Consider the following 13,326-nt stretch of genomic DNA (forward strand, 5'->3'; position numbering starts at 1 on the left):
GCCTTGAAGTCAGGATCAGGGTGGTTTGAACTGCCAGGGAACGGACCATGGGTTCCGGGTCTTTCTCTGAAGGCTGGAGGGCTGCAAAAGAAAGAAGAGCAGAGATGAAAACCCACTTCTTGCAGAGATCCCCAGGCATCCCCTGCAGAGCATGCCAGCCCCACTCGACTCTTCCCCAGGCCAGGAGGAGCAGGAGGGACAAAGGAATCCGTTGAAAGCTGCTGCTCAGCAATGTCCCAAATGCAGCCACCAGTCCTTCCCCACCTGCGCACCACAGGTCAAGTGGGGCACCTTCACAAGCTGGTTCCCTCACCACCTGCCTCCATCCCTTGGGAGGATTCACACACTCCAGGAATCTCCTGGACTCTTTCCTCTCGCTATTGTGCTTCCCCATGAGAGCAAGGGCTAGCAATCGTGACCCTGCTCCTAGCTGCTTGTAGGCTGTCTCATCTCCCTCTTCGTCCTGGTTGCGTGCTCTACAACAGGCTCCCACCTTCTGTCAGCCTTACTGCCCTTTCCCCTGACTCTTCCTCAGGGACACTCAACCCTTTCAGCGGCACTGCCCAGCTCCAGGCTGGGAGGCCATTCCCTGACACCACGGGCTACCCCGTCTCCTCTCCCTCGTTCCTATGGTTGCATTGCTCCTCCGCCCCGAAGCATTTCCCTGGAGCAGGGCAAGGCACGGGGGCCTCTGCCGCTGTCCCCCCAGCCCTAGCACACCCCCCACTGCCCTCACTCACCGCTGAGGATTTCATCCAGCTTCTCCTCGCTCTGGTCCTTGCAGTAGCGTGCAGCAAGACCTAGACACAGAGAATCTTATCAGAGGCCCGCTCCCCAGCAGCTGCCTGGGGGGCATGCCTTCCTCCTCATCCCATTCAGAAGGATCCTCTGGAGTGGAAGACTTCTCAAAGAGAAAATAGCGGCTCCTCTGGGCGGGCGGTTGCGGCATTGTGGGACGTGGGCTATGCTCGGGGACTCCTCGAAGGCCCTGTGCTCCTGCCCTGTCCGTCACTGCCGTGCACCGACACTGAGCGTCCGAGCCATGGCTGTGCTCTTATAAGGTGGAGCCCTGGGGTGTCACGAAGTGACGTCACAATGGGTGCCCACCCAGCCCAGGCACGTGCCACAGTGGCACCCATTGTGACGTCACTTGGTGACACGCCAGGGCTCCGCCTTATAAGAGCGCAGCCGTGGCTCGGACCCTCAGTGTCGGTGCACGGCAGCGACGGATATGGAAGGAGCACAGGAGCCTCAAGGAGACCCTGAGCGCAGTCCAAGTCCCACAATGCCGCAACCACCCACCCAGACGAGCCGCCCTTTTAACCTTGCGAGCTCTCCCACTTCAGAGGCTGCTTCTGAATGGGATGAGGAGGGAGGCATGCCCCCCAGGCAGCCCAGGCTGGCCTGGCAGGAGACCTGGTCTTCTAGGGGCAGCAACCAGCCAGCAGAGGACAGCTTGCTGGCAGAGGACAAAACCCCAGTCAAGGCCATTTTGCCGGTAGAGGACAGCAGCCTGGCAGAGGCCATTTCTCAGGAAGTGGGCAGCAGCCCGGCACAGGACAGGAGACCGGTAGAGGACAGCTTAGTGGTTGAGGACAGCGGTTCGACACAGGATAGCAAGAAGAAGTCGCAGCTGCTGGATTCCAGTGAGTCTTAGGGATGGGGTGGGGAGGGTTGGGGACACAGAGACCGCAGCTTGACTCCAGGACTCCTTTCCTGGGTAAAGTGGCGCTTGGGCTGACGGGACTGAGCTTCCTCCGCAGCACCACAGAATCCCAGGACGCTCTGGGCTGGGGGGGACCTCGGCGATCACAATGCTTCCCCCCAGCCCATGCTGCCCAAAGCCCACCCAGCCTGGCCGTGGGCAGTGCCAGGGAGGGGGCACCGCAGCCTGCGCCAAGGCCTCACTGCCCTGGGCGTGAAGGAGAGAAATCCCTGCCTGGCCAAAAGAAACCTGCCCTCTTTGAGGTTAAAGCTGTCACCCCTTGTCCTGTCACTGCAGTCCATGATGAAGATCCCCCTCCAGCTTTCCTGGAAGCCCCTTTGGGCACGGGGAGGCTGCAGCGAGGTCCCCCCGCAGCCTTCTCCAGGCTCCACAAGCCCAGCTCCCTCAGCCTCTCTTCCCAGCGGAGCTGCTGCAGCCTCTGGGCATTCCCGCGGCCTCCCCACGTCCTTCTGGGGCTGGGGCCCTTCCTCTCCTCACCCCTGCATTCAGCCCCTCTCTGCAGCACTCTTTGCTTTCGTCCTTTCCAGGTAATATATGGAAACTGCGCAGAAACTCGGCTGTGCAATCTATCAGGGCATATGTCAGACGGAAAGAAAAGGTAATGGCAGCTACTTGCATCGCAGCAGTGCTCCTGGAGCTGCCCTCCAGGGGTCCCACACAGCCCCAGACCCCTCAAGGCTTTGGTCCTGATGGCCGTGGGTGTCCCCCTAATGCTCTGTTGGTGTCTTTGTGGCTGCCAGGGCAACGAGGAGCAGAAGATAGTTTTCCTCATCGAAATCTGCGATCTGTGCAGATGTGTCACCGAGAAGGGTGTGCCGATGAACTTGCATGGCTTCTGCAGCAAACATAAGCTGGTGGAGCACATCATGGTGAGAGGATGTGCAGCGGGTTGGGGAAGGGGCAAGGCCCCCCGGCACCAGCCCCCTGGGAGGCAAGGGCTGGGGCAGCGCTGGCTCTGCTGCTGCTGGGTGCCGGCGGCTCCAAGGTCTCATCCTGCTTGCGCTCTGCAGGTGCTGATGGAAAAGGAGCCCGTGGACAGCTTGCGCACAGAATTCTGGCAGATCGCCATGGAGACTGTCGCCCTCCTCAGGTGCGTGCCCAGCCCCTGGTGGCAATGTCCTGGTGGCCCTGAAGCTGGCAGGGAGGCTGCCCGTCCCTCCCAGGGATGCCTGGCCAAGGGAGGTCCATGTCCTCCTTCATAAGCCTCGAGGCACTGCATCCAACAGGCTCCTCTCTCTCTCTCCTTCAGCAACACCGTACCAACAGCACTGCATGGCAAAAGGGAGAGTCTCCTGAACGTGTGCTGCAAGAGCGTCTTCTTTCTGCCTCCGGAGTCGGACATGCCAGAGACAGAAAGAGCGCTCTACGCCAAGGTATGTGCTGGGTGAGGTACCGGCACCCCCAGTCCTGCTGAGCTGCTGCCTTGCTTCCCCGTGCTGACACAACCAGAGACCAGTGCAGGGCCGGGGCCCAGATTTGCTTTCCCAGCCTCACCCTTTCCCCTTCCCGGGCATGATCCCGTGCTGTAGGATGTCTGCACGCAGCGGCTTTTTAGCCCCAAAGCCACCCCTGAACTCCAGAGGGGCTCAGAGCCAGCTCCTGAGGGTGAGGAGGGCCACAGAAATAATTCGATGCTCTTCTGTCCTCCCTGCAGACTATGGATGCCTTGGACACCATGCTGGAGGGCTTCGTACTCAGCTGTCCCATCACCAGTTTCAACACAGAGATGCAGAATATGTTGAAGGTTTGGCATTTGCAAAGAATTTCCAAAGAATCCTCTCAGGTCACATTTGCAGACCACTGTCAACCCCCAGCAACTTCTCTCCTCGCAGGTGATGCTGGACTTTGCTGGCTCCAAAAACTCAACTGTGCGTGAGAGAGCTGTGAGGAGGATTGAGAGGCTGATTACTTTCATCCGCTGGTATTTGGTGACCAAGGTAAGGCACAAGGAACCCTCCACCCTTTCCTGCATCCCAGAGCATCCTGCCATGCAAGGGTGCCTGTGAGGCAAGCCTCGATGTACGTGAGGGCCTCAGCACTGTGAATCGAGGGTCTTTGTCCCTCCTTCACCCCTGCTCTTCCCTCCCCAGGCCCTGCTATCTCTGCCTCCACTAAGCCCTTTGTCTCTCCTCCCTTTTTCATACAGATCTTAGAGAACTTTGAAATCTATAGCGAAGATGAGCCCAAAGATTTCAACCTGTGCATCCCCATCCTGGGCAAGCTGCTGGGCCACCTCTTGCTTTTCAGCAGTGGCGATGATTCCATGGGACACGCAGCTTTGAAAAGTCTTTTTCACATGTACACAGTCGTCACAGAAGGAAGAGGTAAGAAGGTGTGGTGGGCAATGTCCATCTGCACACAGACATCTGCTGGTTTGTCTACCTGTTCTCCCCGAGTATTGTGAAGGATTGTTTTTGTGCTTGGTGGAGGCTGCCCACAGAATTCTGCCAGGTTCCCTGACCTCCTCTGCTCCTCACAGCAGCTTCCCGCAGCATTCTGGCTATCGTTTTCCGCAGAAGCTAGACACTCACCTGATGTCCAGGAGCAGTTCTCTGCTGCTGTCCTTCCCAACCCTCCCCAGATCACCTACCACACTATTTTGTGGTCTCCCCCAGTCTAAGCCATCAATCGATGAGCACTTCCCAAACCACATCTTCCCTGAGGAGTGAACAGCAGAGCCAGCCGTGCATCACCAGGGATGGTGACGCCCTCCAGAATGCTCCCTGACTGTTTGCTCCCTGCCGTCTTAAAGGCAGGTGTCAGGGGGCTTCCTGCACGTCCTGACCCCGAGCAGAAGGGGGTCTGTGACACGCTGCTACCCCCACAGCACCCAACGCCATTGCTTCTCCTCCTTCTGCATCATCCCTGAGGTCCCTCTTGCTCCCAGCACTCCTCACCTTGTGCTTTACATCCCTGCCCATCACTCTCCTCGCCATGGGTCTGAGCCTCCCTCCTCAACCATTCCTAGTGAAAGTGCTTTTCAATATTTGGCAAGCTTGTTGGCAAAGATGCTCTTCCCTACTGACTCTTTGGTGTTGCCCCCTGTTTAGAATGCATATTGAGAGAGGACATGGAAAAGTATGCAAAGAGACACCAGAGTTTGGAGGATACAACATTTCTATTTTCTATAACATCAACTCCCTGTGAAATTGCCAAGGTAATGAGCTCTGGCCTTGCTGGGGATCTTGTCCGCAGCATCAGCAGGCATCTCGTGTAGGCAAAGGGGTCCAGAACCGGTGGGGCTGGCACGGCCTCACTCGCCCTGGTGAGAGGGTTCCTCTTGTTCCCCGAGGGCCCTCTCTCCAGAGCTGCCCTTGCTGCTCAGCTAAGCAGCACCCTTGGGACACTCAGTGAGGCATGTCTTCCCTCCTCCTTCTTCCCACAGGGGTTTGGAGGACATCTCTTCCCTGCTGAGAGGCTGGACATCATCCTCACAGCCCTTGAAGCTTTACAAGACTCCAGCATCCATGACAAGCAGGGGGCCTTCAGTGTGCTGGACGCAGCCTTGGAGGACGCTGGCTACTGGCTGACAGATGTAAGTGGCCTGTGGCCATGGCCCTGCCCTTGAGCTCTTCCAGGCGTTGTTCCTCTCTCCTTCCCTGCCTCCCTCCCCGCCTCCCTCGCACATCGGGGTCTCTTGGGCTCCAGAAGCCACCTGAAGCCAGCAGAGAGCAATGGAAGGGGCCAAAGTTTGAGTGGCAGCTGTGGCAATGGCTGCGGTCTGCTGGCAACACCATTCCCACTTTGTCCCCCAAGGTGCCAACGATCATGGAGTGCATCAGGAAAAACCTGGGCAGCATCCACACAGCATCGGCGTGGCAGTGCCTGGACTCCCTGCTTCTCCAGCTGACCAACGTGATGCCCAGGAGTGAAGTCAAGAACCTGCTGCAGTTCTCTCGGCCACGTGGCAGGTCCTGGCCTTAACATCCTTGAGGGCTTGTTCCGCGTCGGGAGATGCACCTGGAGACTCTCTGCTTGCCACACCAATGGCAAAGGGCAGGACATCCCCAAGGAGCACAGCCCTCCTTCCCACCAATGTGTTCCAGCCCTACTGGGCCAGCCAGGGCTGCAGCAGCCCAGCTGTCCAAGGCAGCCCAGAGTCCCCCTGCCCCCAGGGAACACCAGCTCAGCCCCCTCCTGCCTGCCCAGGCTGGGCCCTCAGTGCTCCCCAAGTCACAGGGGCTGCAGGACAGCCTGGGTCCTCTGGGGCTGGCCCAGTTTGTGGCCCTGCGGCTGAGGCAGCCTCACTGACAGAGTATTCTGGGCTTGCAGCACTGACCTGGGCATGTGGGAGGTGATCCTGGCCATGCCGCAGACCTTGGAGAAGGTTTTAAACATCATGATGGAAGACTTGCCGCTGTGCAACTGGTGCACCGCAGTCACCGAAGACACCTGCATCTGTCGCTTGGCTGTGAGTTCCCAGATGAAACCTTGCTCCCAGCAGGGCTACGTGTGCCCCTTCAGGCACACAGGCACAGCCCTGTGCCCGTCTACCCCCAAACTGCCAGCTCCCGCAGGACGTACGGACACATGGTCCCTGGGGCCGGCAAGCCCCCGTAGCTCCCCGCGCCTGGTGCCTCTTTGGTGCCAGCTGGCGCTGCCCCATCCCTGCCCAAAGGTGGGAGAAGAAGAGGCTGCAGGGGGCCCTGCCAGGCTCTCACTGCTCTTTCTTGCAGATGCTGGCCCAGAATCACATTTCTGAGGAGGACTTTGGTAACCCAGTGCACCTCCAGAGCTACCTGAAGCACCCAAGCCCAGAGATGCGCTTTTTGGTTCTGAAAGGGCTCTGCACCGTGTCAGAGAGCCCTGAGAAGGTGAGCGGGCCATCGTCATGCAAAGCCATGTTGGCAGCCTGGGGCTTTGCTCTTCTGCCCTCCCGTCCCTCCCCGCTGCCAGGAAGCAAGGCAGGAGGCTGGTGCTCAGGAACCAGAGCCCTTTGCCCAGGGTGGTCTCTCACTGCCTCACGGAAGGGAAATGGTGTCTTTCCTACAGGCAAGGAAAATTCAGGTCTTGCTGCCAGACATTGTGGAGGCTCTGCAGGACACCAACACAGACATGCTGATGAAGGCCCTGCCTGTGCTGAGAAACGTGATGGCTCATGTGGAGAGGTGGAAGGCCAGTGGCCCGGCTCTGCAGCTGGCTGAGAAGCTCCTGCCACTCTTTGACCACGTAAGTGTGCTGCGGGAGCCCGAGCCCTCAGCTGGGCCCCCTGTAACGAGGGCTGCCCTTCAACCCGGCCCTGTGGGCAGCACTCAGGCAGGGCCTTCCCAGTCTCCTCGTCAGCCCAGGCGCTGGGGAGCTCTACTTGGGCATGGCTGGTGCGGCTGGTGGCGAAAGTGGGTGGCTGGCGGGCAGCCTGCGATGGCAACCGATTGCGTTGCCCTTCACGGGCACCAGGCCTTGCAGCTGCCCCTGAGCAGCTCCTTTGGGAAGGATCCAGAGCTGAAGCATCTCACAGTGCTTGGAGATCCCTTCACATCAGTCAAGCTGATGCTGAAATTCCTCCTGTCCTCCTCCCTGCCAGGAGTCCAGCCAGGTGCGGGAGCACTCCATCTGCCTCTTCCAAGCTGTGGTGAAGGCTGTGCTGCGGCAAAGGAAGAAGGAAATTAAGAGGACAGTGCACAGGAGCCTTCTCCCACTCTACTTTCACATGAGAGACCAGAGTGAGAGCGTAGCAAAGGTACAGATCTCAGAGCTGAGCAGTTAGGTGGGCAAGGGTGTGCTGATGCCACAGGGTTGCTCTGGGGGATCACAGAATTTCTAGGTTGGAAGAGACCTCAAGATCATCGAGTCCAGCCTCTGATGTCTGGCTGTGATCTCTGGGATCTCTCTCATTGTGAGCTGCCTCCGATGGTGGCTGTCCCGTGGCCTTGCCTTGGCCACTGAACCCAGTGCACGCTGCTCCCCACCACAGCCTCCCATAACACGCTGGGAAAGGCTCGCAGCCCTGCCAAGAGGAGGGGACAGAGGGTCTCCTTCCCAAGGCTGTGCTGCTACCTCCCAACCTCTGCTGCTCCGCAGGCCTCTGGGGAAGCTCTCGCCGTGGCTGCAAAGTTTCTGCGACGCAAAGAGCTCAAGCGCTTGGCCAAGACAGAACAGACGTGGAACATCAGGGAGTGCTTGGTAAGGACCCATCTTGGTTTGCCCCAGCTGGGCAAACGTGCCCGGCCAGAGCCCGCTGCCTGCAGCCGCATCCTCGCTCCCTTCCTGCCAGCACAGAGCCCCAGGGGGCTGTTCTGCAGGCCCCTCTGCCCTCCCTGCCCCCAGGATGCTGGAGGAGACCCTGGAGAGGGTGTGCAAGCCCCGTGACCCTGCGTTCTCTCTCTCTCCAGCTGCAGCAGGACAGAGGCAGAGTAGAAGAATACCTGCAGCAGAGCCAGCCCTACCTGCAGGCCACTCAGACCAACTTGCGACTTGAGGCCGTCAGATTCATTGGTGAGCCCAGCCCCTGAGTCCCTCTTGGGGCAGCCTTTGGCAGCCCCAGGCACAGCCCTGTTGCCCCCAGAGCCCCCCGACTGGGCCCTTGCTCCAGGGTGCAGGAGGGGGCACAGCCTGGCTGGCCAGGCCAGGGGCTGCACTGCTGGGAGCGTGCTGGGGAGCGGGGCTCTGATAAGATTCTCTGTGTCTAGGTCTTGCTGCACGCTACTGCAAGGACCAGAGCGAGGAGAAGCTGGATGAAATCCTCAGCGGTGAGTGAGGGCAGTGGGGGGTGTGCTAGGGCTGGGGGGACAGCGGCAGAGGCCCCCGTGCCTTGCCCTGCTCCAGGGAAATGCTTCAGGGCGGAGGAGCAATGCAGCCATAGGAACGAGGGAGAGGAGACTGGGTAGCCCGTGGTGTCAGGGAATGGCCTCCCAGCCTGGAGCTGGGCAGTGCCGCTGAAAGGGTTGAGTGTCCCTGAGGAAGAGTCAGGGGAAAGGGCAGTAAGGCTGACAGAAGGTGGGAGCCTGTTGTAGAGCACGCAACCTGGACGAAGAGGGAGATGAAACTGCCTCTTCCTGGCCTGGGGAAGAGTCGAGTGGGGCTGGCATGGTCTGCAGGGGATGCCTGGGGATCTCTGCAAGGAGTGGGTTTTCATCTCTGCTCTTCTTTCTTTTGCAGCCCTCCAGCCTTTATGTAACGACCCGAATCCCACGGTCCGTTACACGACAGTTCAAACCACCAAGATCCTGACGTCAAGGCGTTACAGAATGTCAGAACTGCTATCTCGACTGCTGTGCTGCTGTTAGCCCCGCAGCAGTCCCCAAAACCCTTTTGTAAATATTACTATAAATCTTTAAATATTACCCATTTTATAAGTATGACTAAATTCAGATCGAGTTGAGACTTCATTTGTAACAAGCCTAACGTTCAGCTCTCCAGGAGTAGACCCAATCTTCCAAGTTCCTGTTATGGGTCCCTTTTCTCCTGACCCATCCTGGAACCTTCAAAGAATTTCTGAATCCCTGGAACCCTCTAAAAGCTTCCGAATCCCTGGCTGTGCCTGTATCTAGAGGTGTCTAGCAAGTGGTTAACCCACCCAGTGCCTCCCAATATTGCTTAGAGGCCCCAGCACCCTCCCAGTGCCCCCCAGTGTTGCCCAGAGCTCCCCAGCACCCTCCCAGTGCCCCCCAGTAATGCCTATGGACCTTCAGCACTCTCCCAGTGCCCCCCCAGTATTGCCCAGAGCGCCCCAGCACCCTCCCAGTGCCCCCGAGTAATGCCTATGGACCTTCAGTACTCTCCCTGTGCCCCCCCAGTATTGCTCAGAGCCCCCCAGCACCCTCCCAGTGCCCCCCAGTGCTGTCTTCAGCCCCCTCAATTCTGTTCCAGTGTGCCCCAGTAATGCCTGGAGACCCCCCCAATTCCCTCCCAGTGACCCTAGTGCTGTCCTGAGTGTCCCCAGTTCCCTCCCAATGCGTCCCAGTGTTGCTTAGAGCCCACCAGCACCCTCCCAGTGCCCCCCCCCCAGTAATGCCTGCGGATCTTCAGCTCTCTTCCAGCGCCCCCCAGTGTCGCTCAGAGCTTCCCAGCACTCTCCCAGTGCCCTTCAGTAATGCCCAGAGACCTCCTGTAGGCATTACTGGTGGGCACTGGGAGAACACTGAGGGGCTCTAGACAGCAATGTGGGGCACTGGGGTGTTATTGAGGGGCTCTGTGCAGTACTGGGGGGCACTGGGAGAGTACTGGGGGCTCTAGCTACTTCTAGGTGGGTACTGGTGGCTCAGGGGAGCACTGGGAGGGTACTGGGTGGTCTCCAGGCAGTGCTGGGAGGCACTGGGAAGGAATTGGTACGCTCTGGGCATCACTTGGGGATGCTGGGAGGGTACTGGGATGCACTAGATGCGTACACTGGGGACTCTGGGGAGCACTGGGAGGAACTGTGAGCACACTGGGGCACGGGGGCCAGCACTGGGGGTTACTGGGAGGGTACTGGTGACCTCTGGGCAGAACTGGGGGACACTGGGAGGGAGCAGGGGGGTCTCTAGGCATTACTGGGGGTCACTGGGAGGGTGCTTGGGGACTCTGAGCAATACTGGGGGGAACTGGGAGAGAACTGGGGGCACTCAGGACAGAACTAGGGGGCACTGGGAGGGAACCAGGCATCTCCAGACATTACTGAGTGGCACTGGAACAGAACTGGGGGGGCTAAAGACAGCACTGGGGAGCACTGGGAAGGTATTAGGGGTCTCCAGGCATTACTGGGGGCACTGGGAAGGAGCTGGGCATCTTCAGGCATTAGTCATTCAGTCATGCAGATGCCCACGTGCCCAAGAGTCACGCTACTGAAGAACATCAGAACAACGAAGAAGTGGATCGAGCTTCGAAAATCAAAGTGGCTCAGGTGGACCTGGACTGGGAACGTGAGGGTGAGCTGTTTGTAGCCCGATGGGCCCATGAAACATTAGGACATCTGGGGAGGGATGCCACTTACAGATGGGCTCGTGATCGAGGGGTGGACTTGACCATTGAGGCCATCACACAGGTTACCCATGAGTGTGAGACCTGTGCTGCAATCGAGAAAGCCACGAAAGTAAAATCTCCCTGGAACAGGGGGAGATGGCTAGGGTTTCAATATGGTGAGGCCTGGCAGATTGACTATATTGGACCACTCCCAAAAACTCGCTAAGGCAAACGGTACATACTCAGCATGGTAGAAGCAACTACTGGGTGGCTGGAAACGTACCCTGTAAACCACACCACGGCCCGAAACACTGTCTAGGGCCTGGAAAGACAAGTATTGTGGCGTCATGGTACACCAGAGAGAATTGAGTCTGACAATGGGAGTCATTTCTGAAACAATCCTTTTACCTTCTGGGCCAAGAGGCATGGTGTTGAGTGGGTGTAGCACATCCCTTATCAAACGCAAGCTTCTGGGAAGGTTGAGAGGTACCATGGACTGTTAAAAACTATGTAAAAAAAATGATTGTGATTAGTATTGGACTGGCAATGACATCAATGAATATGAAAGGGAAAAAGCAGGGGACTTTTCTGTCACCCTCGCTTAAAATTTCTTTATTGGGATGGATTTAGGACAGCTGTGCTCGGGATGGTTTAGTGGGGACTGTTAGTGTTAGGTCAGAGGTTGGACTCGATCATCTTGAGGTCTCTTCCAACCTAGAAATTCTGTGAAATTCTGTGATTCTCTTACGAGCATTAGGTGCTGGGACGTGGAAACAATGGGACACAAATCTACCAGAAGCCACTTGGCTAGTTAACAATAGGGGGTCTGACAGCCGTGCTGGTCCTGCTGAAACAAAACCCCTACACACTGTGAAAGGAGCTAAAGTTCCCGTAGTGCATGTAGGAAGGTGGATGGGGAAGGCAGTGTGGGTTGCTCCTGCCTCGAGAAAAGGCAAACCCACTCGTGGGATTGTCTTCGCCCAAGGACCGGGTGTGGTGGTTTTACCGTGCTGGGCAGCTAAACCCCATAAACGCTCTCTCACTCCCCCTCCTTTAGATGAGGAGGGGGAGAAGTAAAGCAAAGAACAACTCACGGGTTGAGATAAGGATAATTTAATTAAAGGGAAATAATTATAATAATTAAATAAAGACTACCATGAACTAAACAATTTAACTAAGGGGAAATAAAAAGGGAAAGGGGAAAAGGGAGGGGAAAAGGGAAAATAAAAAGAAGGGAGGGAAGGGAGGAAAACAAACAAACAAAATAAATGAAGGCTATATGGAAGTGCAGAGGAAAGAAATTATTCTCTACTTCCCACAAATGAGCGATGATTGACCACGTCCTTGAAGCAAGGCCTCAACGCACGCAGCCGGTGTTCGAGAGGAGGACCGACGTCTTCTCAACGAGAGCCCACCCCTCCCCTCTTCTTCCTGTTTCCACCTTTTATTGCTGAGTGTGACATCCCATGGTATGGAATATCCCTTTGATCGGTTTAGGTCAGCTGCCCTAGTGATGTTTCTCTCCTCACTTTTCGCCCATCCCCTAGGAGGGTTAGAGAAAGGCCCAATACTGTGCCACTGCTGCTCAGCAGTAGACACAACACTGGTGTGTTAACACTGCTGTTCCAGCTACAAGTGCAGAGTACGGCACTGTATGGGCTGCTGCCGGGAAAGTTACCATCCCAGCCAGACCCAGTACAACCGCCACCCCTTATTCCATAACATTTGTGTCACACTCAGATCCCCATACTTTAGCATACAAGCATTCTCATCATTATTCCTTGTCCTTTAACAGGACAAGGATTTAACAGGACAGGATTAATAGGCAGGTGTATCTTCTCATTCCATAGGTCTTTCTTGGAAAATGTTCATAAGAACTGTTGATGATTAGGTCTTCATCTGCCAAAGTGGCCACTCAAGGCAGGTGGAGTTGGATGTCTGGACACGAGCACCAGCTTAGCTCAAGTCCTTGTTGCACTTCCCGGCTCCTTGCAACGTTGACCTGTCGTTGATCCTACAGCATCTTCCTACAACATCTAACTTAGATTATAGATTAGTTTTCTCTAATCCGGCCCGGTCGGATTCAGAGTACTGAACCAGTCGGACGTTCACCAAAAACACATTAACTGTCTGGGGGTCCGTTCAGACATTCACCAAAAACGCATTAACCGTCTGGGGGTCCATTCAGACATTCACCAAAAACGCATTAACCGTCTGGGGGTCTGGTTAGATTCAGAACACTGAACTATCACGGATAACCACCCTCACCCTAGTTGCACTTAATGAGAGCTATCACAATGCAATCAAGTGTGGGTTATTACAGCAACAGATAATCAGGTTCTTTTGCATTGCCGGTGATGGTGACAGTCTGCAAAAGCAAGCTAGTATGCATGAAATACACAGGTGTTATAGGTGTTACAGGTGTTACAGATGTTATAGATGTTACAGATGTTACAGGTGTTACAGGTGTTACAGATGTTACAGGTGTTACAGGTGTTACAGGTGCGCAGCCTAGAAATAAAACTCGTTAAAAGTTCATCATAAACCAGAGTTTAACATACAAACTAATTGTCAGTATAAAACATAATACAGTGAGTATTAACAGAACAATAACAGGGTGAAGCATCTTGTTGAAGATTCCCTTGGCAGCTGGCAACCATCCAAACAAAGTGTCCCACCAACGGTGTCTCTCATCTCTCTTTACTCTTTCCATCACTCGA

At 56.3% G+C, this 13,326-nt stretch overlaps 1 protein-coding gene across 1 annotated transcript; it reads left to right on the forward strand.

Annotated features, from left to right (window-relative positions):
• Positions 1-1,196: 1,196 nt before the first annotated feature.
• LOC140000327 (maestro heat-like repeat-containing protein family member 7) lies at positions 1,197-9,036 on the forward strand. Its single transcript, XM_072030166.1, has 19 exons — positions 1,197-1,646; positions 2,254-2,324; positions 2,467-2,595; positions 2,737-2,816; positions 2,976-3,099; positions 3,381-3,470; positions 3,559-3,663; positions 3,873-4,050; positions 4,777-4,883; positions 5,112-5,261; positions 5,483-5,637; positions 5,999-6,137; positions 6,403-6,540; positions 6,719-6,895; positions 7,251-7,406; positions 7,748-7,849; positions 8,059-8,161; positions 8,356-8,415; positions 8,825-9,036. The coding sequence occupies exons 1-19, from the start codon at positions 1,232-1,234 to the stop codon at positions 8,950-8,952; spliced, it is 2,607 nt and encodes an 868-aa protein (XP_071886267.1). The 5' UTR covers positions 1,197-1,231; the 3' UTR covers positions 8,953-9,036.
• Positions 9,037-13,326: the final 4,290 nt, after the last annotated feature.

This window comes from Anas platyrhynchos, chromosome 33 (assembly GCF_047663525.1).
Source record: "Anas platyrhynchos isolate ZD024472 breed Pekin duck chromosome 33, IASCAAS_PekinDuck_T2T, whole genome shotgun sequence".
NCBI classification, from domain to species: Eukaryota; Metazoa; Chordata; class Aves; order Anseriformes; family Anatidae; genus Anas; species Anas platyrhynchos.

Excerpts from the sequence above, each read along its gene's own strand:
- LOC140000327 (XM_072030166.1), top strand. The coding sequence starts at position 1,232 with ATGGAAGGAGCACAGGAGCCTCAAGGAGACCCTGAGCGCAGTCCAAGT. Across the intron at positions 6,138-6,402 it reads CCTGCATCTGTCGCTTGGCT|ATGCTGGCCCAGAATCACAT; the intron begins GTGAGTTCCCAG and ends TCTTTCTTGCAG. Across the intron at positions 7,407-7,747 it reads AGAGTGAGAGCGTAGCAAAG|GCCTCTGGGGAAGCTCTCGC; the intron begins GTACAGATCTCA and ends GCTGCTCCGCAG.